General features: G+C 41.3%; 1 protein-coding gene across 3 annotated transcripts in view; it reads left to right on the top strand.

Annotated features, from left to right (window-relative positions):
* The first annotated feature begins 2,727 nt into the window (after positions 1–2,727).
* Positions 2,728–22,679, top strand: part of adcy2b (adenylate cyclase 2b (brain)) — a 50,197-nt gene continuing 30,245 nt past the window's right edge. For 2 of the 3 annotated variants that reach the window (XM_031287087.2, XM_031287086.2), the window contains exons 1-3: positions 5,939–6,680; positions 15,827–16,024; positions 21,816–21,977. In XM_031287087.2, coding sequence (XP_031142947.1) covers positions 6,417–6,680; positions 15,827–16,024; positions 21,816–21,977 — 624 coding nt within the window. In that variant the 5' untranslated portion in view covers positions 5,939–6,416. Of the gene's footprint in view, positions 2,891–5,938; positions 6,681–15,826; positions 16,025–21,815; positions 21,978–22,679 lie in introns of those variants that run through there. The other variant, XM_031287085.2, reaches the window with a different exon arrangement.

Raw genomic sequence — 22,679 nt, 5'->3', positions numbered from 1 at the left:
TCAACTTACTTAATCCCACAATGTTCATCTTAATGATAAATCAGGAGTTTTCAGTGTGGGTGGTATCTCTCTCTCTCTCTCTCCATTACTCCCTCTCTCTGTTTCCCACCTTACCACCTTGATTGCTACTTATCTGGGTCATCGTAGTGTGTTTTAATCACCATTGGGTTAAGAGAGACCCCGTTAGGTGATGAAGCCCTCTTTTTTCTCATCAAGGTGGGAAATCAGCTTAATTTCTAGCACATCGCCAGTCGTACTGTAATTATCATTGTTTCCAATCCAATTGTATCAATCAACCCTCAATATCTTCAAACACTTATTATATATAGCATATAGAAGAGCACATTCTGTTTTGACCTTTTAATATGTGTGCGCTTCAGTGAATCCATAAGATAGGATTGATGTCCCTCACTGTTGATTTCCCATATGTGTGAAGGTGCTGATTTCTGACAATCCTGGTGGGTGTGTGGGTGTATGTGTGTTTTTGCTGTTACTCGTAGCAGATAGGTGTTTTCACTGAAAAGCTCTGCTCTGCTCAGATAAACCCACTATACACTACCTGTCCAGATATTTCCCTCAGGAGTTGGTGGAGACCAAAACAAAGCTAAAAGGAAACTGATTATTGCCAATTAAACTGTGTAAGGTTAGATTATGTTTTCAGTTGGTTCACCTGGCCCCAAACGTCCCAAAAAATATGAATGCAGTTTTTGTCAAGGTGAGAAATCCTCAGAAATAGTAGTAATAGTGAAAGTAGTAACATACATCAGTTTTAACCTTCACAATAGCATTTAGCAATTAATTAGAGGTTAATTGTGCATCCTCATTGCAGTATTTCCCACAGCACACAGAGGCAGCATAGCGCCGTCATCCTCTCTCCATCTGCTTGTGTTCCTCGTCTTCTATCCTGACACACAGTGCCTCTGTCAAGTGGGAGGGTGTTGATGCAGAATTAGTGTGTTAAGGCCACTCTTTCTCAATGTGCTCTCATTCTTTCATCCCCTTTAGCTGTGTGTGTGTGTGTGTGTGCAATGGTTAGCAGAGGGTCAGCACACCCACACCTGTTGTTAATGTGATGGAGTATAATAGCTTATACAGAGTGCCCCATTTACAGTATAGCAGAATGGATACACAGATACTGTAGATGATGAATGGGATGTTGTCTGACATGTTACAAATAGGTGTTATAGTACCGTATATTGTCTGTACTAGCTGTGTATGTGTCTCGCACAAACTTTCTCATGTGTGTGTGTGTGTGTGTGTGTGTGTGTGTGTGTGTATTATGGTGGTCAAGAATAGGATTCCCCTGATTTGAGTTACATTGCTCTAGGGCTCACAAAAAAACACATTTATCACACTGAGCGAAGGACAAGTTGAATAAAAGAAGCCAGTTCACAGTTCAAGCTGTCTCTCACTTGCACAATTACAAGCACACATTTGTGCACTCTTAAACTGTCACGTGTTTGCGTGCAAAGAGCTCAGCTCAGTTCATTAATCTTGTCTTCGTTGTTTCAAGGCAGACCTATTTAGATAACAATACACATGCTTATTCAAGGCAACCAAGCAGGAAGCATATGCTATGTTGCATATGGTATGAGCATGGTATGAGCACACACACACACACACACACACACACACACACACACACACACACACACACACAGTCACCAAATACTGCAGATTAAGACCTCATCACACGTTTGTCAAATGTCTCTGTTACTACCAGGGAGATTTGATGTGACAATGAAACAAAGATTCACACCAATTTCCACGGGGTGAAAAAGCTGCCGGGACAGCGCAGGCTCGCTGGAGGCAGAATGAGCAATACTAAATGGCTGTAAATATATCACACTTCATGTCATACAGCTATCAGCTTGTCAGGGAGAATCTTGGTTATTGCGATGTGTGACTCCTGGCATCAGTCATCCCTCCTATCTCTCTGCCGTCTTTCCTGTTACTAACATAAATATTTGGGCTTCTGCTGTTCCAGAATGCCTCATCTATTACAGCAGCGCCCTGCTTAACATTTAGGTTACTGACACTGAGAACTTGATCCTCTTCTGACCAACTGGAGCATTTGGCCTTAAGAAGACTGTGTTTATCATTTTCTAAGACTGTAGTGGTGTTGTTGAAATGGAGAGCATGATATATAGTTAGGCTACTGTTCCTTTTGGACAGTTACCTAATTAATTATGTTTATGTTATGTGCTTAAACTGAATGTCACACTGTGGTAAATATATACTTTTATACGGAATAATTCTAAGCCAATTTGAACTTTAGCAGAGTTTGTGTTTTAATAATTACTCCAGTAACAATAATTACTACCACTATTAATATTTTAGTAGCTGTACACTTAAGTTGGCCATTCATGCCCTTGCCTCAGAGTATTTTTAGTTTCAACCTTGTTGCCGTTTTACGGGATTGGGAGTGTAACAGGGAGTGTGTTAATCCCAAGAGAGTGAAATTGGGTGTGTTTAACTGTTTTGTCATTGATTAAAAAAGGAAGGTTATTCAAAGTGAAATATAGGCCACTTATTAGGCTACCTACGTACCAGAGTGACTAAAAAGAAACAAACAAATAAATCACTTTTTGTTAAGAATAATATATTTTTTTTTTAAACAACATTACGGTTTCTTTTTTAATTGAATTAAACCCACTGAGAAATAACACCCTTCTGTGTAACTCTAGTTGCACAGCTGAGTGTCATGACTCTCATTACATCCTTTTATAAAACAGTCGGCAGCCATTTTCCCCAAACAAGCTGCCTAGCAGCAAAAAGAAAAAGACGTGGCTGGCTGTTAGCAGGTGAAGAAAGTCGTACACCTTTAGTACAAACTAAAAACTGATATTTCTTCTTAGGAATGGGTTGACACCAAAAACAAAGATGAAAGGTGAGTGTAACTTTTACCAGGTGACTATAAACTCCAGATAAATGCTAATGCTAAATATGCTAAGATTGCATGTTAGCAAACATGTTGGCAAAAAGTATTGATGCAGCCTACTAATACTATAAAGTTTACACTTACTACTATAGCTAGATGTTTGTGTGTATATATATATATATATATATATATATATATATATATATATATATATATATATATATATATATATATATATATATATATAGCATACAAATATATAGCATACAAATACAAAACACGCACAGAGGGATGTAAATAATACTGTGACATTAGCATGCTAACGTTACTGCCAAAGTAAAAATTGCAAACTCAAAGCAAAATGTTTGCCCATATATCTATTACTTTGTTTTGTCTTCTATTTTACTTTATTAGTTTCTTATCTGGAGCCTTCTCACCATTGTCAACAATTCGTTTTAAGCTCTTACACCTGTGAGTAGCTCCTTACATTTCGATGTAGGCCTAGCTACATGGCTTTGTGGGACAACACACTTTTTCATAGCAGACTTTTCACTGGTCATACATAGCAGGAAAAGCAAAGGTGTAATTAATAACTCTGAATCAGGCTACCTAAATGGAAATAAATAATGTTGTTAGACCCAGCTGTGCTGTTCCTGCTGTGGTATGTCAAAATGTCTGCCCTGAAAAAATAAACTATAGCATCTATCAATAGCACACTGGAAATACTGACATTTTTGAGTATGATTGATATTGCCATTTTTCCTAGCTAAATACATTACATTTACACTTGTCATCAAGTTTAGCATTTCCTAAATAAATATAATGTAATTGACCTTTTTCATGTCATAGTAGGAAAAGCACAGGTATATTCAAAACCATTAATGATGGCTGCATTCCACTTAGGAGAGTCCCTGGTATTGTGAATGCTGACTCACTGAAATAGCTCACTGGGACACTTGATGGAAATGAGCCATCGTTAAGGTTATCAATTTCAGCTGTGCTTTTCCTACTATGACAAGTCAAAATGTCTGCTGTGAAAAAGGTCCATACATTCAGTATTGAACTGGGGGAAACTATACAGTATGTCTCTGAAACCCAGTGGTCGTAAAATTGCTGTTTGCAGCTTTGATTATATGTCAGTTATTAAATTGATTAGTTTTTAAACGTGTCAGATTAGAATCAACGACCAATTTCCAATTTGTGGTTTATGACCAAATACCTTGCTGATTGCAGCTTTGATTAAATGTCAGTTATTAAATTGATTAGTTTTTAAAAATGTGTCAGAATCAACAACCAATTTCCAATTTGTGGTTAATGACCAAATGCCTGGCAAAACTAATGAAATTCCCATCAGCCTTAGCTGTACTTTTTGTGTGCTTATTGGCAAACATTAGCATGTTAACACACTAAACTTAGAGCATTTGAACACGGTGCACTGAGCATTTTGGCATTCTGATGTTAGAATTTTGCACAAAGCCCCGCTGTGTCTAACCCTGCATTCATGGGGTGTCAGCATATTTGGAAAAATTTGTTCCCAACTGGCAAATTCATGTGAACGCCACACTCAAAGCTGGATAACATCTCAGAAAGTGGGCAAAAACTTGACACACAACTTGCTGATTTGAAGTCATATTACGCAGAATCGGGCGAAAATAAATGTTGGGTTTATGGTAAATAAAAAAATATAAAATATAAAATAAACTTTTTATTAATTCACATATGATGTTAGGTTGTAACCATTAGTTGTAGTGACCCAGATTAGTTAAAAAAAAAAAGTTATTTATTAGCATTAACCTGATACTGGAAACAGCTATCAATGTGTTGTTTCAATGCTATGAGCAATAAAATACAGGACATCCTTGTAGCGTCCATGTTGTTTTCGACTTTACAACCTACGGTTAATAAACACACCGAAGTTGGAAGAACGACTTCCCCAACTCGGGAAGCATTTTAATGCACCATAGGTATAGCCTCACAACGCCACAAGCAGCATGGCTGTACAGTCTGTTCAGTTTGTATAGGTTGTTACCAGTTTGCCCACAGGGCGGGTGTATTATTCACTATGGATGATATGTTTGTTGCTTTGCGTATGGCTGCCTGTAAGATTTAGTGCTCTGGGACAGAAGCTCAGTCTGTTTGGATAAAGTCCACACTCATCATTTATCTGAAAATGACTTCCGGTTCTATGTACAGTATGTAATTAGCATTATTAGACAAGCTGTATGCTTGGCCTCAGCATACACACTCTTTCTGTCTGGTTAGCTTGTGCATTTGACACATGGATGTGGCACAGCCATTTTCACACTTCACAGAGCATCACATGTAGCATGGCAAGAGGGGAGAGAGGGTGCCCTTTGTTGCAGAACAGGAGTTGAAGAGAAATCGAGAGAAATGAAAGCTTGGAGGAGGAGAGGAATATTGGGAGTTTGTCAGATCTTATTTTACTCCCACCGCCGACATACACAGTCGCGCTCAAACTTTCACTCATTACGAGCTTTATCTTCCCTCTCCTTCCCCCACGTTAGAAGCACTGATCTCTCTTCCTCCCACACTCTCTGTCTCCTGAGGTTTTTCCCTTCCTCACTTTGTTTCTTCTTCCCCTTCCTCCCCGTCCTTCCCCCTTCTGTGTTTTGTTTCTTGCCCATCTTTTTATCTCGTTGCCGGCTGCTGGATGGCATTTTATTCTTTCCCTCCACACTCTGTTGCTCTTCTTAGTTTAGCACAGCTGTTACAACCCTTCTCGCAATTTCGCTCACTCACTTTTGCTCTGCTTTTCACACACACACACACACACACTCTCTCTCTCTCTCTCTCTCTCTCTCTCTCTCTCTCTCTCTCTCTCTCTCTCTCTCTCTCTCTCTCTCTCTCTCTCTCTCTCTCTCTCTCTCTCTCATGTAAATTGTGAAAGGCTCTTCTTTTCTCCACACCTAGCACACACACACACACACAATTTGCCCACCAGCTCTCCCCACCACACACATTGGTACACACCCTTTCGCTCTCTTTCCCTCCCTCTCATTTATACACATTCTCTCTCTCCCTCAGCTCTCTCTCTCTCATTTCTCATCTGCACCTCAGCAGAGTAACATGTTGCCTCGTCTGAGCTACAGCGCCGTGCAGTAAGCAGATGCTGCCGGCTCTCTCTCTGACTGACCAAACATAAAGAGCAAATAAGAAGGAGAAGCAAGAGGAAGGAAACTGAAGTCTCATCTCTCGCCTCTCGTGTACGACCACTTTCGCTGGAAGGAAGAGGAGGAGGTAGAGGAGATCGGTTTTCACACTGTCCTGACTCAGTTTGTCATCTCAAGCAGAAGGAGCGGCAGAGGATGCAAGGGAAAGAGGAGGAGCTGAAAAGTTGGCTCTCTTTCACTCAGCTGTCCAGCCATCACTCACAGCTGACCAAACTTTTTTTTGCCAAAGAGGAAGAGAAGGTGGACTTTTGAGGGTGAAGAAGCATCCCTCACCCCAGTTACTTTTGTGTGCACAGGTTTTGGTCAGAAAGAAAGCAGGACCATCCTTCCAGAGGCAGCTACCCATGTGGCAGGAGGCTCTGTGGACCCGCGGACGCTACCTGCTGGAGAAGAGCGATGGCGCTGAGGGTGCCGAGGGGCCCGAGAGCCTGGGAGACGGGTGCCCGGGGTTCCAGGGTGAGGTGCGTGTGGACGGTGAGAAGCCCCAGGACTGGCTGTACGAGTCCTACTACAGAATGAGCCAGCAGCATCCGCTGATCGTGTTCCTGCTGCTGATCATCATGGGAACCTGCCTCGCACTGCTGGCTGTGTTCTTTGCCTCAGGACTGGTGAGTAAGTGTGTGTGTGTGTGTGTGTGTGTGTGTGTGTGTGTGCAGAGGTAGTCTGTCACACAGCACATCAGTGCCAATAAACAGGAAATGTTATTACTGTTGTGAATGTCACAACATTTTCACAATAGTAACAAACAATATAATCAGAATCAGAAATGGTTTATTGCCAAGTATGTTTGCACATACAAGAAATTTCAGTTGGTGATGATTTGGTGCATAACAATAAACACATTGCAGAAGTATAAAGACATGATATACAATTCAATAAGTAAATTTACAATAGAAAATGAAAAAAAGATATCTGTCATTAAAGTGAATAATCTGTCACATTTGGTCACATTTACATGTTTTGCTCTCTCGTCATCATAAAATCACTTTTTTTTTTATTAATAGGAGAAGAACTTGGTAAAGGTGCAGCCGGAGATTCTAATCCAATACACCTTTTGTCAAATTCAGCAAATATCTCCTCACAGTCCGATAGTTGTCCGTTCTGTGTGTTGAATTTAGTTAATATACTGTAGTGTTTTTATGCTGTGGAATGCTGCACATTTCATTTATAGTACCATAGCAGATTCTGCATGGCTACAAGCATATGCCATTATCATGTAACAGATAGAAGCCCTCTTGTTAAGATCACTAAAGAGTGTTGGAATAAAAGAAGAGTTTTGGGTCGCACGAGACTTAATTAGACAGGGAGGCCTGTGTGCATGTGTGTGATTATGTGTGACAACATGAGAGGCTGTGAAGCGGCACTTTAAATTACAATGCCGGGTTTGCAGAGTGGATCAAGAGCGGGATGAGAGTTTAGTTTGCAGCTGTGTAGGTGTTGGTGCTTTTGTCAAGTGAAAAGTGGTGTTTTGGACACAAACACTCAACCACGAACACAAGCTATTGTTTCTCAAGTCCTGCCTTTGTGTTTTAATGAAAAAGCCGTACAAAAGGAATCCCACTCATTTCTGTGATTGTTGTTTCAAAATGATTGTTTTGCTGCTACTATGTTCCGGACTATGTGTAGCCTTATGCCTTTCTCTGTGTGTGCGTCATGTGCTCTCTTTAATCAGACCCTGGGGTGGGGGTGGGGGGGGGGGACCAGTGTCTGATTGAAGTGACAGAACGCCCAAAAACGTTTGCACGTGCTCACAAGCCGCATGCACAGCTAGTGTGTTCACTGACATGCATACAACATGAAAATGGATGAGTTCAGTTACAATCCAGTGTGTTTTGGAGTCTGTTTAGTGACACTGAATTATGAAGGGAGTTATTTGATGACGTGTCATTACTAATATTGGGAAGCATGACTCCCTCCCCCCACAGCGATTAAGCGCTCGCTCGGGGCTGTCACTAAAGTCCTATTACATTCAATTGAACCCCATAACAGGGTCGTTCCCGGGAGAACCTCCACCTTAATCGATTCCTCTACTTCTATTTAAGACAAATCAATAGAGCTTATTGCCCCAGCCGGTCGATTTAATTCTTTGTCTTCTTCTGGGGGTGTAGCCTTGTGTGTTCTCAGGTTAACAATTACAATCTCTGCTTCTATTTCCCATCATTCACACAATGTCAATCAAAATAATTTTTCCAGTTTGTTCCTATTAATTAACAGACAGTCCTGTCTGTAGTTATGGAGTGGTTGCTCAGTGAGGCATGTGTATTTATTACTGCTGGACGAAGAAGAATGGCAGGAATAAATAGAGGGTAGTTTTGGAGCTGGGGGCCAGATGGCGGTGGGAGGGGAGGATGTTGTTGTAAGTGCTCGGGCTTTATCAGTGAGCCAGCAGAAACTCAACCAAAGCAGCACTAATGCTCCCAAAATTACTGCACACTTTTATCTTTCTTCACAGATCAGGGCTGTAGTGAGTGAAAGCGGTATTTTGAGGACATAGACCCCCTCTCCACCCATACTGTACTGTGCGTGTGCTGTACGTATATGTACGCTTGCATCCATTTTCCTGGTTGTGACTGTGTATGTGTGTTGTTTGGGTGTGTTTCTGAGAGTCTCTCATTTCCTTCTCAGACTTATCAGCATTGTTTTTTAGAAAATAATAATTCTTCTTCTTTCTTCTTGCCTTAAAATTGTATTGATGTGAATCTTTGTCACGTCAAATCTCCCTGGAAGTAACAGACATTGGACAAATGTGTGATGAGGTCTTAATCTGAAGTTTTTGGTGTCTGTGTTGTATTCCTACTATTGTGTGTGTGTGTGTGTGTGTGTGTGTGTGTGTGTGTCTTGTGTTTTTCAGTTTATGCTCATTGCAACACATATTCTTGATGTTATATTAATAACATCTGTAAACACTGATTTTGTGCCATCTCAATGACAGATTGATAGATGCAGGGCAGTGAGAGCAGAGTATTTTTCGTAATGATGGATCACCAATCCATTACTTGGGGGCAGGAAGGTGAATGAATGAGGTGAAATAGATGCTGTGACGTGACTGACTGAGGTGTGGTCAGAGCTGCAACACCACAAAGCACTGATGTTCTGCACGCAGATACAGGACTTCATACAAAAGATGTGGACTTAAATATGGAAAAATTCTGACTTTTTGCCCATTTTGACTGGATAACAGATATTTTATACCTTACCTCAGTATGTGCCATGAACAAGCCAACCATCAGTATAAACAAACCAAGACCATTCTGTTGATCCCTTGAACTCTTCTCTCTCTGTTTAGGTAACACTCCGTGAAACTCATACTTTGAGTTACAATTTCTGTCATTACCATTTTCCCATGGCCTATCTTTACATGTATGTTATTTATCATTTGGCTGGTGGGAATCTTTGCTTGTATGAATGTGTTTCAAAGTGGTTCGATCCACTCAGCAACGCTATCCCACTGCTGTGCCCTCTTGCATGGATTATGAAATTACCATTTCTTCACACTGTACTGATGAAGTCCTCCCCTGGGGTGCTGTGATGAATGGATGTACGGTCACACAGTTGAAGTAACAAAACCTCTCAAGATCTCTTAAGTACAAAAAATACATTATACCGTATATTGAAATGTGTTTGTGTGTAAATCCACCAGATTTCATGACATCAGATAGGGTACATATTATGCTTCAAACTAGTTTTAATAATTTCTATCAACATCTTTTGGAGAGCAGATTGAAGAAATCTGCAGTGAATGCTGCTTCATCATGCAGTATAAATATAGAACAGGCACCAATGCATGGGAAGTGCATACTATCATGATTTCAACACAGGCTTCTGTGCCACCTCTTCACTTCTCTCTTTCTGATAATGTATTTGGTGTGTTTGTGTCATTTCTATGCTGAATAATCTCTTTTGGCTGATGCTGCTACTGCTATACCTCCCTCTTCCCCCCTTTTTTTCCTCCCAGTATAATAGCTGGATAAGCCAGACTGGGCTAAAAAAGGAAATAATTGTTCTGGATGACAATGCAGTATATTATGGCAGGCAGGCGCAACTCCCTCCCTCTGTGCCATGTCAAGGGAAATGGCTTTAAATGGTTTCAAAAGGGTTTTAACAGGATTAGATGGCCTACAATCAGAAATGTGCAAAGAGCAAATGCTTCTTTTTTGTCTTACCTCAAATACATTTTTGACACAAAGCTCAACTACAGGTTCTTCAGGCTTTAATATTGTCCAATCTTGACTTTTGCCCAGCAATATGGTCTAATGCTACAATGGATACATAAATGAATTACAATTGGTACATGTGGCTCTGCTGTGAATACAGAATGAATGTTGTTTGGCATGCATTGTCAATTATTTTTTTTAAATAATTACTCTATTCATCACTTGTATCAAAAATACAAAGGCTCTGTTTATTTTTCTTTTGATAATATATCATTCAGTTTAGCTAGACATAGGTTACACTCTTCCAGACATGCTATAATAGGAACACCAACGCCATCAAATGAACGGTCATGTACCGAGCTATGTAGGAATGAAATTTACTCCCTTAATATATCACAATAACTTATATCACCAGTAAATTGCTGTTGAATGACAAAAACAACCACCAGATGGGAAAAGGGTATTTTACAATAACTTTGAATGCACCGCGAGGCTGTAGGTTACCAGTTTCAGTGAACGCACAGTCTGTGTTTTTCCGACGTCGGCATCTGCTGCGCTGCAGAGCAGACTGTTGCGTCCCGGTGTTGAAATGCAGTCACACTTTACACTGTTTAACGTTAGCTGTCAGCATTTTAACCGTGCTTAATCCAGCTGCTAGCGAAAGGTAGGCTAACGTTACCTACTGTTGAGTGTAGTGTAAAGTCAGGCACCGAAATTTTCGTTCTTATTCGGTCTCGTTACTACCGTTTAGGTCGGAACCAGTGCCCTATTGGCACCGCGTTTCGGTACCCAACCCTAGATAGGATAGAACAACACAATGTAAGTTTTTATTTTCAACAAATTGTTATACAAATACAATTTTCTATGGGCAAAAATTTGGATAGTCATCAAGGAAACATTTATTGGTCATATGACAAGGGCTGGGATGATTTTTCTAGTGAGTTTTCACTAGATGATTTCATTTCACAGAACCGTATAAAAAATAAAGTGCATTTCATTACAGTGATCTAACTATCAATCGATACAACTGCTCAAAATGATAAGTAACTGTTGCATTACTCTTAATGCATAGTTGTATGGAGACAAACAATATTCCATGTTTAGACCATGAAAGTTTCAAGATAACGAGATTCATTATCACCAATTAGTGTGGAGCATGAACCAATTAGAACATGAACTACATTATCTTTGGATGTAATATTTCATCATCCTTCTTTACTGTAATGTATTACTGTTTACCAGACACTGTTTCTATCGTCCCATGTACCACCTTTCAGACTATTTACAGTATTGACAGTACTGCACTGTATGCATGCAGGCCCTTGGAATTGCCGTTGCAAATGATCATTTGTTCTCAATCGACTTACCTGGATAAATAAAGGTTAAATAAATATATATATATATATATATATATATATATATATATATATATATATATATATATATATATATATATATATATATATATATATATATATATATATATATATATATATTATATACTCATACCACATTGGTCTGTAGTATTCTCTGTACTACTACAGTACTTTTACAGGGGTGTATTTATATGTAGTACCATAATGAAACATGTATCACCTGTTTTGTACTACAATATTTAATGATTGTACGAACGATGACCCAGTGAAACTATGGGTAGCTTGTGTGTGGGTGATCTAAAGTAACGTTTCAATGGTATTTCACAATAAATTAGTTTTTTAACCAATGATTGTGCAAGTGCAAGATTTATTTAAAGATATGAATGCACAATGCAATGTTTTGAACATTTGACAGCCTGTGTTACAAGTGATGATCGTTTTGAGTTTTGTGTCTAGAGTTTTGAAAAATGACATCAAGGTTCTGAAATTAGTAGCAAAGTGATTGTAAAAAACTGTAATAGGAAACAGAACGGTAATAAAGTGCAATACACAATTTCTTTCTTACAGCAACAAGTGCTCTACAGAGAGTTCAATATGTTTCTACTTCTAAACTGACCAACATTTCAACAAAGTACACAGTTGCGATACAATGTGTTTTAAAAAGTATATATCCATTAACCAAATGGAAAGGCAGCAATTGGCCGAACAGGCAGCCAAGTGTACTTTGATCCAATGGAAATCACAATTGTCAGATTGAAAGCACTCTAGCCCAATGCATTGGGGGGGGGCACCAGGGGAGGCCAATCATATTTCAGGGGGGCGGGTGCCACCACGGGGCCCCCCTCTAGACCCGCCACTGTGTGTGTGTGTGTGTGTGTGTGTGTGTGTGTGTGTGTGTTTTAGTCTAGTCCAGGGGCCTGTTGCACAAAAGTAGAATGAAGAAATCCAGGATAACTGAAAAAGCGCAGCTTGACTTAGTGTGATCCGGTCATCGCGGCTTAATCGGTTGCACGTTTGCCGAGCCAGGATGAGAAGGTGAAGCTATGTCAAGCCAGGTGTAGATAGCTGGGATAAGTGCACGTCCACGGCTTTCTTAAATAGACCACGGTATCGATCACAGATTTACTGATGCAGAAATGGAGAAGACGCGTGCGGCATATCTTTAACCCGCTGAGTAGCAGCTGTTAATGGAAAATTACGAGGAGGTGAAACATATATGCAAAAAGGGAAATATGGCTGTTATCACAGAGAGAAAAAGCCTACTAAAAGATCTACTTAGGGCCTACTAGTCACTCCACATTTTTACAAAGTTTTAATTGCTTTTAATATGCTTGTTTTGTGTTGGTATTATTGCTGTATCTGTTTTTATGTGCTAAATGTGCTGGTTTTACTGTAAAGTGTCTGAGTAGCCTGTAAAGCACTATATAAATAAAATGTTTTATTATTTAGCCTACTTTGCCTTAAAAGTGAGCAGAGGGAATTCATGTTCCTCGGGCAATTTACCCTAAGGACTAGGCTTAATTTCAAACCCTTATTCATAATGAGAGAATATGTTTTACAACCATATCCACAAATCTCTATAAGCTATAATATTATCTTTCTACAATTAATGTCCATACAGAACAAACATGACTGGACAAAAACTAGAAAAAGAAGTAAGTGACTTCAATACACACTGTAAGCATATCTGTAAAACAATATAGCCTATTATTCATGTTTTTTTCTCACTCCCAAGCTCCAAGATGCGTGACAGCACCAAAATAAAAACATTAAGAAGCTTTGTGGCATTCCAACACATTCTCACTCCCATCTCGTAAAATACGGACGTTTGGTCAGGTGCCATTGTCGTCGTTATTGACGCTAGAGTCTGCTGCACGGTGTGGGAGGATCCCCCTGCCTCCCCCGCCTCTCCACGTTGCACGGGGCAAATTCACGGGGAGAGCAGCGGAGGAAAAGCCCATTTCCTCCGTATTGTCCCACTTTATCTCCGGTGCATGTGCAACCATTTCTTACCATCCAAACAACTGCAATAGTAGAATTTAAATCAAACTTTTGACCGCAATAGTGACAAGTAATGCATGTTAATAAAAATAAAGTAGAACACATTCAGAAGACAACGGAATAACTGTTAAACACGTTTATTTCGGATCAGAGCAGCAGCTGATTTAACACATCAGACTCCAGGATTAATCTTAGCCTGGCTGTTAGCCTGCTCTGGAGCAGGCTAGCTGCAAAGAATAAATCTCCATGGTTACTTGGCTGGGTTTAATTCAACCTGCTTTTGTGCAACCAAATCAAAGCTAAATTCATCCAGGATAACTTGAATATCCCGGCTTAATCCCTTATCCTGGTTTTGTGCAACAGGCCTCTGTTTATTCTGTAATGTTTTGGTTATGATGTAAACTGCGATGGTTGCATTGTCATTATGTAAAGTCTGTTTCATGGACCCCAGGAAGAATAGCTGCTGCAATGCTGTAGTTAATGGGAAAGCTAATAAGCTAAACTAAACTAAGTGAAAAAATACAGAAGTGGTGAGAGAGCGGCTCCCTACCTAACCTGCAGTTGCATGTTTGTGTGTGAGCATGTAATTTGGGAAAAATGTGGGTCTTTGACGCACCAACATCCACTCAGGTATCCCTGCGGTGTTTAAATTTGCCGACATGCTCACATCCTCATTGGGATTCAGTCTGCGCTCCAGGCTGACTGTATAGCTGGTGTGGCGTCAGCAGTTAGAACCCATGGGATCCCTTCGCCAGACTCTAACTAATACTACCTGTGTTACATCACGCTGATACACTGATACACAGCACTCTGCTCTCTTCCTGTTTTTGCTCTGGACAAAATAGCTTCTGCTATTCTCAGCAAGCAGCTCCAGTCAATAAACTGTCAAAACAGCCTCAAATTCAAGGTTGAGTCCCTAACATCTTTTCATTCTGTTACGTAAATGTTGCTCCAGTGAACTGCACGTTCTCATTTTCTGTGCTCACACTAATGTTCATGTTACTGTAAAATCGGTGACATCTAATCTCAGTGACTTGCTAATTTAGCATATACAGCTGCTGGACCTGTCAGTGCAATCATGACTTTAGAATAACTTAAAATGGGTTGCGTGGGTGTCGGGTAGGATCAAGTCTGTGAAGGTAGGCTCTGTGCTCAGTGTTTGGAAGCCCTAAGTCCTCTCGTCGATGGGATTTTTGCTAAATGTCTTTTATTAAAAATCAGAAGAGGTACTTTCGCCACAGAATGTACAATTATGTTTAGCGCACACACACACGCACTCACACACACGCAGGTATAGGGACAGGCCAAAAGGCTAAAAGTGCTAAGGATGAAGACATTAAAGGGGCTGAAAGGTGCTGCAGTCTCCTGCTGTTAACACTAATAATTTATCGGGACACATTCAAACTTCACCTGAATCTTACCAGATAACTGCACAAATGTTGGTTTATCATTTTGCAGTGTCTCCATGTAAGAACATTTCATTGACCCACAAACCGTGAAAGTTTGGTAAACATATTAGTGTAGTGATTGATAGTGGAAATACACTTTCAACTGTAAAAAAAAGTTTTAGTCAAAGAGAGAGCGATAGTGTGTTGACAGCTTCTAAATGCTGACTTTGACAGTGTGAGCGCAGAAGTGATGCTGTGGCACATTCTCTGGGCTCAGACTGTCTGCCGAACTGTGTGCCGTCTGTTCATCTGATTGTGTGTGTGTGTGTGTGTGTGTCAAGGACTGAATGTCCTCACTAGAACACAAAAATAGGGAGAATTCTCCTTAAGTAAGCACCGTTTTGTGTTATTTTAAACTTGTTTGTTGGGTTTAAAAAGTTTGGGGTTAACATTATCTGTAATAAGTCTGGTCCTCCGTGCTAACATTGTAGCATACAATGTGCTGAGGTCGAGCATGATTCAGAGTTGTTACAAATCCACATGGTTACAAATTTACCCAGTGGACAGTTTTCACTAGTATATTTGTATTACAAATTGTATATGTTCGTGTGAGTGGCCTACTGAATATGCAAACAGGGAAATACTGCAAACCAGTGTGTCCAGATTGTGAATGTGTTTAACCTAAAACTGTATAAATCAACAATTCTCTCTCGCTCTCTCTCGCTCTCTCTCTCTCTCTCTCTCTCTCTCTCTCTCTCTCTCTCTCTCTCTCTCTCTCTCTCTCTCTCTCTCTCTCTCTCTCTCTCTCTCTCTCTCTCTCTCTCTCTATCCACAGAATACAGAGGACCACTTGACGTTCTTGATCACGGTTCCCGCTGCTCTCTTCCTCTTCCTGTCCATCTTCATCCTTGTCTGCATTGAGTCGGTCTTCAAGCGGATGCTCCGCCTCTTCTCCCTCCTTATATGGGCCTGTCTGGTCACCATGGGCTACCTGTTCATGTTCTCAGGAGGGATACTCAGCCCCTGGGACCAGGTAGATAAATCTATGTGTTTTATGAGTGTACCCGTTCTCACTCAAAACTCATCAAATACAGCAGCTTGGTCAGTGGCCCTCAGCGTCTGATCATGTTAACTTTTTTCAACCTACGTAAGTTAAGTTACCTTACATGAAATCCTTAACTAATGTCTCATACATTTACCCAAACCACGATCTTTTCTTAAACCCAATCAAGTAGGCTAGTTTTGTTGCCTAAACCTAATCCTACCCTACATCAAAAATGATGCCATAAGGCTGAAGCTGCATGTCCCAGGTGAAAAGTCCCCTCATCAGTTGATGATCCATGTAGAAGACATGGGAAAAAAACAGCACTGTAGCCAGAGGCGGCGTCAGCCGATTTTGCCGGGGCTTCAGCCCCGAATGTTTTGAGTGTAGCCCCGAATGTATGTTGAAAAGTTGACTGACAAATATGAAACCGGACAATAGCCTATGTAGACGTGCCTGATCACCTGGCCATTCATACCTGACGCTTATTTCTCCGTGCCTGTCACAAAGCGATCCCTCCTCTCTCTGCTGCTCTCGTTCTCTCCATCTCTCGCTTTCTCTCTCTCCGATAGAAAGAGACAGTATGAGTGGGGAAAACTGTGGTAGCCTAATTGTAGCCTATATGTGGCTGTGTGTGTGTGTGTGTGTGTGTGTGTGTGTGTGTGTGTGTGTGTGTGTGTGTGTGTCTGTCCATCCGTCGGTCTCTCCGTGTGCCTGATCGCGTGTCTCGCTGTGAGAAGTCAAGACTATGAACCTACAGTGAGACCTCACCCACTCAGCACGGGTAGGAGAGACTAGGCTACAAAACCGCCGCCGCGGTAGGTTACCGACTCGAAAAGACAGAAGATCAGATAAGCAAAGCCTATGACGTGTTGTTGCCATAGCGACTGCAAGCAACGGTGATTGACAGACTGTGTTGAAAGCGCAACTTTTCAAGCTGAAGCCAAGAAGCGCTCTACCATTAGGTTACATTCAAGTTAAAGTGGTGTGAGAAGTGGTTCAACTTGGAAATTGCCACTATAAGGACTGTTTTGGGGATGGATCTAATGTGCTGGTGTTTCTGGTTGTTACATGCTATAAGGTGTAAAGGGGAATCTAACTCCATAAGGGAGTGAATACGTTATATTATATTATATATATTATATTGAGGTGAAAGAAAAAGGACAACATAAGTTTAACTAGGCTACTCCTCCACGACTCCTCCAAATCTCAGAGAACACAGATGGGATGAGTTATATTTTGAATGTGCATAAAGTTTTGAACCTGAGCAAAAATCTTGCTCAAACACATCTGAAATATTACAGTCCAGGGGTTTATTAATTCATTAAAATTAATTAATGTATCATTGAGGTGAATAATTGTCATGTGCACATTTAAGGAGGTTACTTCCTCAACAAAAGACGCAAAAGAGGAGGGAAGAGTAAATTATAGGCTACATGTGTGCTGACTCAGATATGATTAGAAAAGTCGATCCAAAGGAGAATAAATAGTTGAAAGCAATACAGAATGCCTGAGAGCCTTATTGCAATATATTCCCTTATGTTTTTATATTTTGAATTGTCCCCTGTTTCCCTTTACATATTTCCAGCATAAATTGATTCAGAAAAAGGTAGAAATAGGTGCATAAAAATTCACCTGAATGCAGGAAATGAAGTGTTTAATGTTCAAAATTTTCTGGGGGAGGACCCCCAGATCCCCCGCATCAGAGGTCGCCACACAGATCTGGAAACAAAACCTTGGCCTTTGGGTTGCCAGGACAGTTATGATTAGGCCAAATGTTGGTGCCATCTAACTAACATCTTCAAACTGAGCAGCTAAAATGAACATACACTGGCTATTAACAAGCTGGGCAAGCCAATTGCTGTTTTGCATTGCATTCAGTTTATTTAAATGGATCCACGCTAAGCCCCGAACCTCCTCAAGTCCTGGAAACGCCCCTGACTGTAGCAGCACTGAACTTTTTAAATGTAACCTGTGAACAATCATTGTTCAGGATAGGGGTTTAAATAGAAAAGGTCAAAAAATAACAAACTAACCAAATTACTGTACCGGCAAAGACAATGCATAAAAGAAATCACAGCAGTACTAACTTAAAGGCATATCCAGCTTGTGTGTGTGTGTGTGTGTGTGTGTGTGTGTGTGCTCGAGAGTGAAGAATTAATTTCACATGTGACAGGTGTTAATGAGGCCTGATGAGAGCTGGAGGTGAACAGATCAGCAGACAGACACATTAGTTTTCAGTGCCAGACTCCTTCTTTCTCTGTCTCAGGAATCCTATTTTCTCAGTCTAGCGCCCTGTCCCCCCTTATTCATCACATCCCATTTTCTCTCCCCTGCTTCTCCACCTGCCTTCTCCTCTGCTGTTAAGACCCCCCTTCCCCCAACCCACCATGCCCAAATTTCCTCTCTCCCCTCTTTCTTTCCCTTCACTCCTTCCCACACTCCTCTGGGAGATATTTTTATCATCAGCCACCTGTGAGAGCATAATCATTCTGCATTATTAATCACTCTATTCTGCTCCCATGACTCTCCAACGTATACCCCTCTACAGAGATGGCAAAAGTACTCACTTCCCGTACTCAAGTAGAAGTACAGATACTTGTGTTAAAAAATACTCTGGTAAAAGTAGAAGTACTGATTTAAATTCTTTACTCAAGTAAAAGTAACAAAGTACAGGCTTGGAAATTGACTTAAAGTATAAAAGTAAAAGGAGCCTAGAATGTCTTGCTGCTTGTCTGCCGAATCCCTGGGATCTCTGTTTTCTTCATTTTCAATCATGTCGCCGTCCGTACTACTATGTGCTAACGTTAGCGCCATCAAGCCGCAATGATTTGGCTCGAATCAATGCCGCCGAATCTGTCGCGTCATCTTGTAGTGGTGCGTCAAGTGCAACGTATATTCCCATCCAATTAGATTGAATTTGGTATTGAAGACGCGAAAAATAATAACGGTAACTTCACTGAAATTATTTGAAACTAAAGTAACGAGCCAATTTTGTAAAATGTAAGGAGTAGAAAGTACCGATATTTGTGTTAAAATTGTAAGGAGTAAAAGTAATGTCTATCTATCTATCTATCTATCTATGGAAAGACGGAATGACAGGAAAGGAAAGGAAAGAAAGAGACAGGAAAAGAAAAAAAGGAAATAAATAAAGACTTTAAAAAGAAAAGAAAGAACAAAATGCACTTGTAGGAGAGCAAAAATCCAGTGAAAAGAGAACAGCTGGATTTGCAGCCCCCTTAGTGGGTTGGATTGATTGTGATTACTGAGGGAACAGCATGTCTAGAGAGAGAGAGAGAGAGAGAGAGAGAGAGAGAGAGAGAGAGAGAGAGAGAGCGCTAGAAGAGATAGAGAGCGAGATGCGATGAGAGAGAGAGAGACGCGCCGATAGACGCGCTCATCGCGCGCCTCTTACTCTCTGCAGACGCGCTAGCTGGCGCGCTGCGCATCTCGCATCTCTGCGTGCGCACTATCTCGTCTCGCTCATGCACTCGCGCTCGATCCTCTCTCTCGTCTCTCGCTTCTCTCCTCTCGCTCGCATCTGCTCTCGCTCGTCGGCTCGCGCGCAGCTTAGCTCACGCTCTCTCATCTCGCGTCACGCTCCCGCTTGCTCTACTGCTCGCCGATGTCCTCGCGCGGCTCGCATCTCTGCTGCATCTCTCTTCGTCTCCTACTCAGCAACGCGTCTCGCATCCTGCTCTACTGCTGTCGTCCTCAGTCTCATCCCTGCATCTCCTTCTCCCTGACAGAGCTCCGACTCACAAAGAGAGTCGGGGCGCCCGCCACAGACAGCCAGCGCCGGTCGTGCCACCACTCAGACCACAGGCTGAGGCGGTAAGTTCAGTACACAAATCTCGGAGGGGAGCCACACAACAAAAACGGCTCTTTTCAGAAGGCAGATTGATCATAGCTGGCCACACCTGGTTCCTCAGAATTATGATGCTGTGTGTGTAAAAGAGTATATGTTGGCACATATTCTTGCAAAAGACGAGGGTGCTTGCATCCAGAAATGCTTGCACTCATAAATGCTAAAGTGAACAAAGAGCAAACATTTTTGATGTGGGTATTCAAGGATGCATATCTGTGCGCCTGTGTGTTTGTACGGAGGCAAGTGAGCGTGTGCTGCTTTTGTCTGAAACACAGAGGAGGGTTGGGTACTCGGAACAAGAGAGTGCAAGAAAGTAATTGAAGAAGCTGAAGTGAGGTGATGGTTGCAGCTCCAATATCGAGGTGTTTAAGGGTTTATTAGGATTCAGGCCGGTGTGCCGTGGAGGTGATGTGTGTCGGCTGTCTGTGTGGCCGACAGAAGCAGGTGACGCACCTGAATTTGGACCAATTTGTATCAATTCCCACAGCAACCCAAACAGACTGTGTGTCACGCACTCCAACTGCCCTCTGTCCTACGGTTTTTGTAGAGGTGGAAGTTCAATGTTATATACAGGACCTTCAAAACGCTGCATCTGCTCAGACGTCATCATCCTTCCCTGTTGGTTCCCCTAGCAACTGAAAGTCACACAAAACACCTCTCTGCTCTCTGTGTTCAGGTCTTCTTTTAGAAGGAACTCGGTCATCCAAACATTCACTTATATCCAATGTTCTAGTCATGTCTTTGCTTGATAAAACGCACGTCAGTGGTGGGAGTAATAATTTGCTTGTAACGCTTCACCAGGTAACCTGTCACTGCAAATAATGTTCATAATGTTGATGTCATAAACAATGTGAGTAGCATGTGAAGAGCTCTTCCCGGCTAGCACTTTCCTTAAGGTTTTTTTTTAGCAAATGTGATTAGCTCCAAGCTGTCACTCTTAGTGGATTTGTGTTTGTAGACCGACTCTCTGAAGCTGAAAGACACAGGAAATAAACAGACAGGCAGGAAGGTCAAAGTTCATCTGGTGTCCCAGTTGAAACTGTGACCCGTTTGCGCTGGTTTGCCACCAAAGCATAACAGGAAGGGACGGACTGACAGCAGGGGAAGTGGGCAGGGACGAGGCGAAGGTTATGGCACGAGGTATCGATGAGCAACACAGTAGGTGTGCACATCACACAGGAAAATGCATATACACACACACACACACTCCGGAGGTCAGAGTAATAGGCTTTGATGGAAACCTGGAAAGAGAGAAGACTAAATACTGTAAACAAGCAGAAAGCTCCATCTAAACATTTCCCACAGTGCAGTACTGCAGTCTTACATTCATTCCCATATTAAAGAAAATATTTGAGATGTCATTGTATTACACTTCAGTATCCAGTTGTTATTTGTAACGATGAGTGAGCAGCCCACTCATCTCTAAATAATTTATCATAAGTTCAGCAGTTTAACGTTTAATAATTTTGTGAAGGCTGGGCAGCCCACTCAACTCTGATAAGTTTATTCTGTATTTAGGCAAAAAGCAGACAAAGAGGGAAGATGCTGAACAGAAATCTCTGGTGGGATTCAGGATTTTTTGTGATCTATATTTGAGCATTGCTGTGGTCATTACTGCAGTACTTGGATAATCATGCATATCAGCACAAGATTGGTTGACCTGTGACGTTAACGGTAATTTCAGGGAATGCTGTCCACTATGCTAGTAGTTCTGTAAATTAGACAATGATCATCATAGCTGAGGCATGATGGTGTTGAACGTTTTTTTTTGCTTACATATTTCTCTCAAGCAGCAGCTGAATAATTTAATGCACTCTGTTTACTTATATTTATAGAGCGAGGAAAAGCTACACAGTTGGAGAAAAGAATGTTTAGACAAATGTGCCCCTTTCCCTACTGTTTCCCTGTTTCCAGGTGTCCTTCTTCCTGTTCATCGTGTTTGTCGTCTACACCATGCTGCCCTTCTCCATGAGAGGGGCCATTATCGCCAGCGCCATCACCTGCTTCTCGCACACTGTCACCCTCAGCATCTGTCTGTCCTCCACCGTCACAGAACTGGAGCCTCTAGTCTGGCAGGTAAGACAGATAATTGTTCATGTAAAATGTAACTGTTGAAATCTACAATTTACACAACTTCCAGCTTCTATGGCAGATGTGGCCGAGACAACTTTTCTGTGAGCTTCCTATTTTGGTTTTCTGAAGGCCTAAATTAGTGCTTCACTGCACTATTAGCTGCAACACTGGTTAGTTTTTTGAAAACGAAATTGGTAAAGATGTTTTATGCACGCTTAAAAATGTGAGGGTACAACATTTTATTAAGGCCTGTGTGAACCTGTCCTGTATCATCGTGACACAGCACATTCAGCAAAGCCTCCAGAGTCAAATGACCTGCCTTTTAATGAACTCAGGGAGCAGCTCTTCAAACACTGGTTCCAAATGAACCTTCTGTTGATACAGTAGCACAAAAAAAGTCTCACCACAAAACAGAAACCTCATAATGCTTTTTAATAACACACCAAACATCACAGACCAATAAGACAAGTATAACATCTGTACATTTAAATTAAGATCTCTCTCAGAAACGTGCCAGATAACATAGAATTGATTTTGGATCACATTACATGCATGAGGCTGTGACTCTTTCTAATCAACCATCAAAGTAAACACACTGATAACACACGATCAGGATAGTCTCTCTCTCTCTCTCTCTCTCTCTCTCTCTCACTCACTCACTCACTCACTCACTCACTCACTCACTCACTCACTCACTCACTCAAA

The sequence above is a fragment of the Sander lucioperca genome, chromosome 16 (genome assembly GCF_008315115.2).
Source record: "Sander lucioperca isolate FBNREF2018 chromosome 16, SLUC_FBN_1.2, whole genome shotgun sequence".
Lineage (NCBI taxonomy): Eukaryota > Metazoa > Chordata > Actinopteri > Perciformes > Percidae > Sander > Sander lucioperca.
Note: the sequence above shows the minus strand (reverse complement) of the source record. Positions and strands in the feature narration are given on the sequence as shown.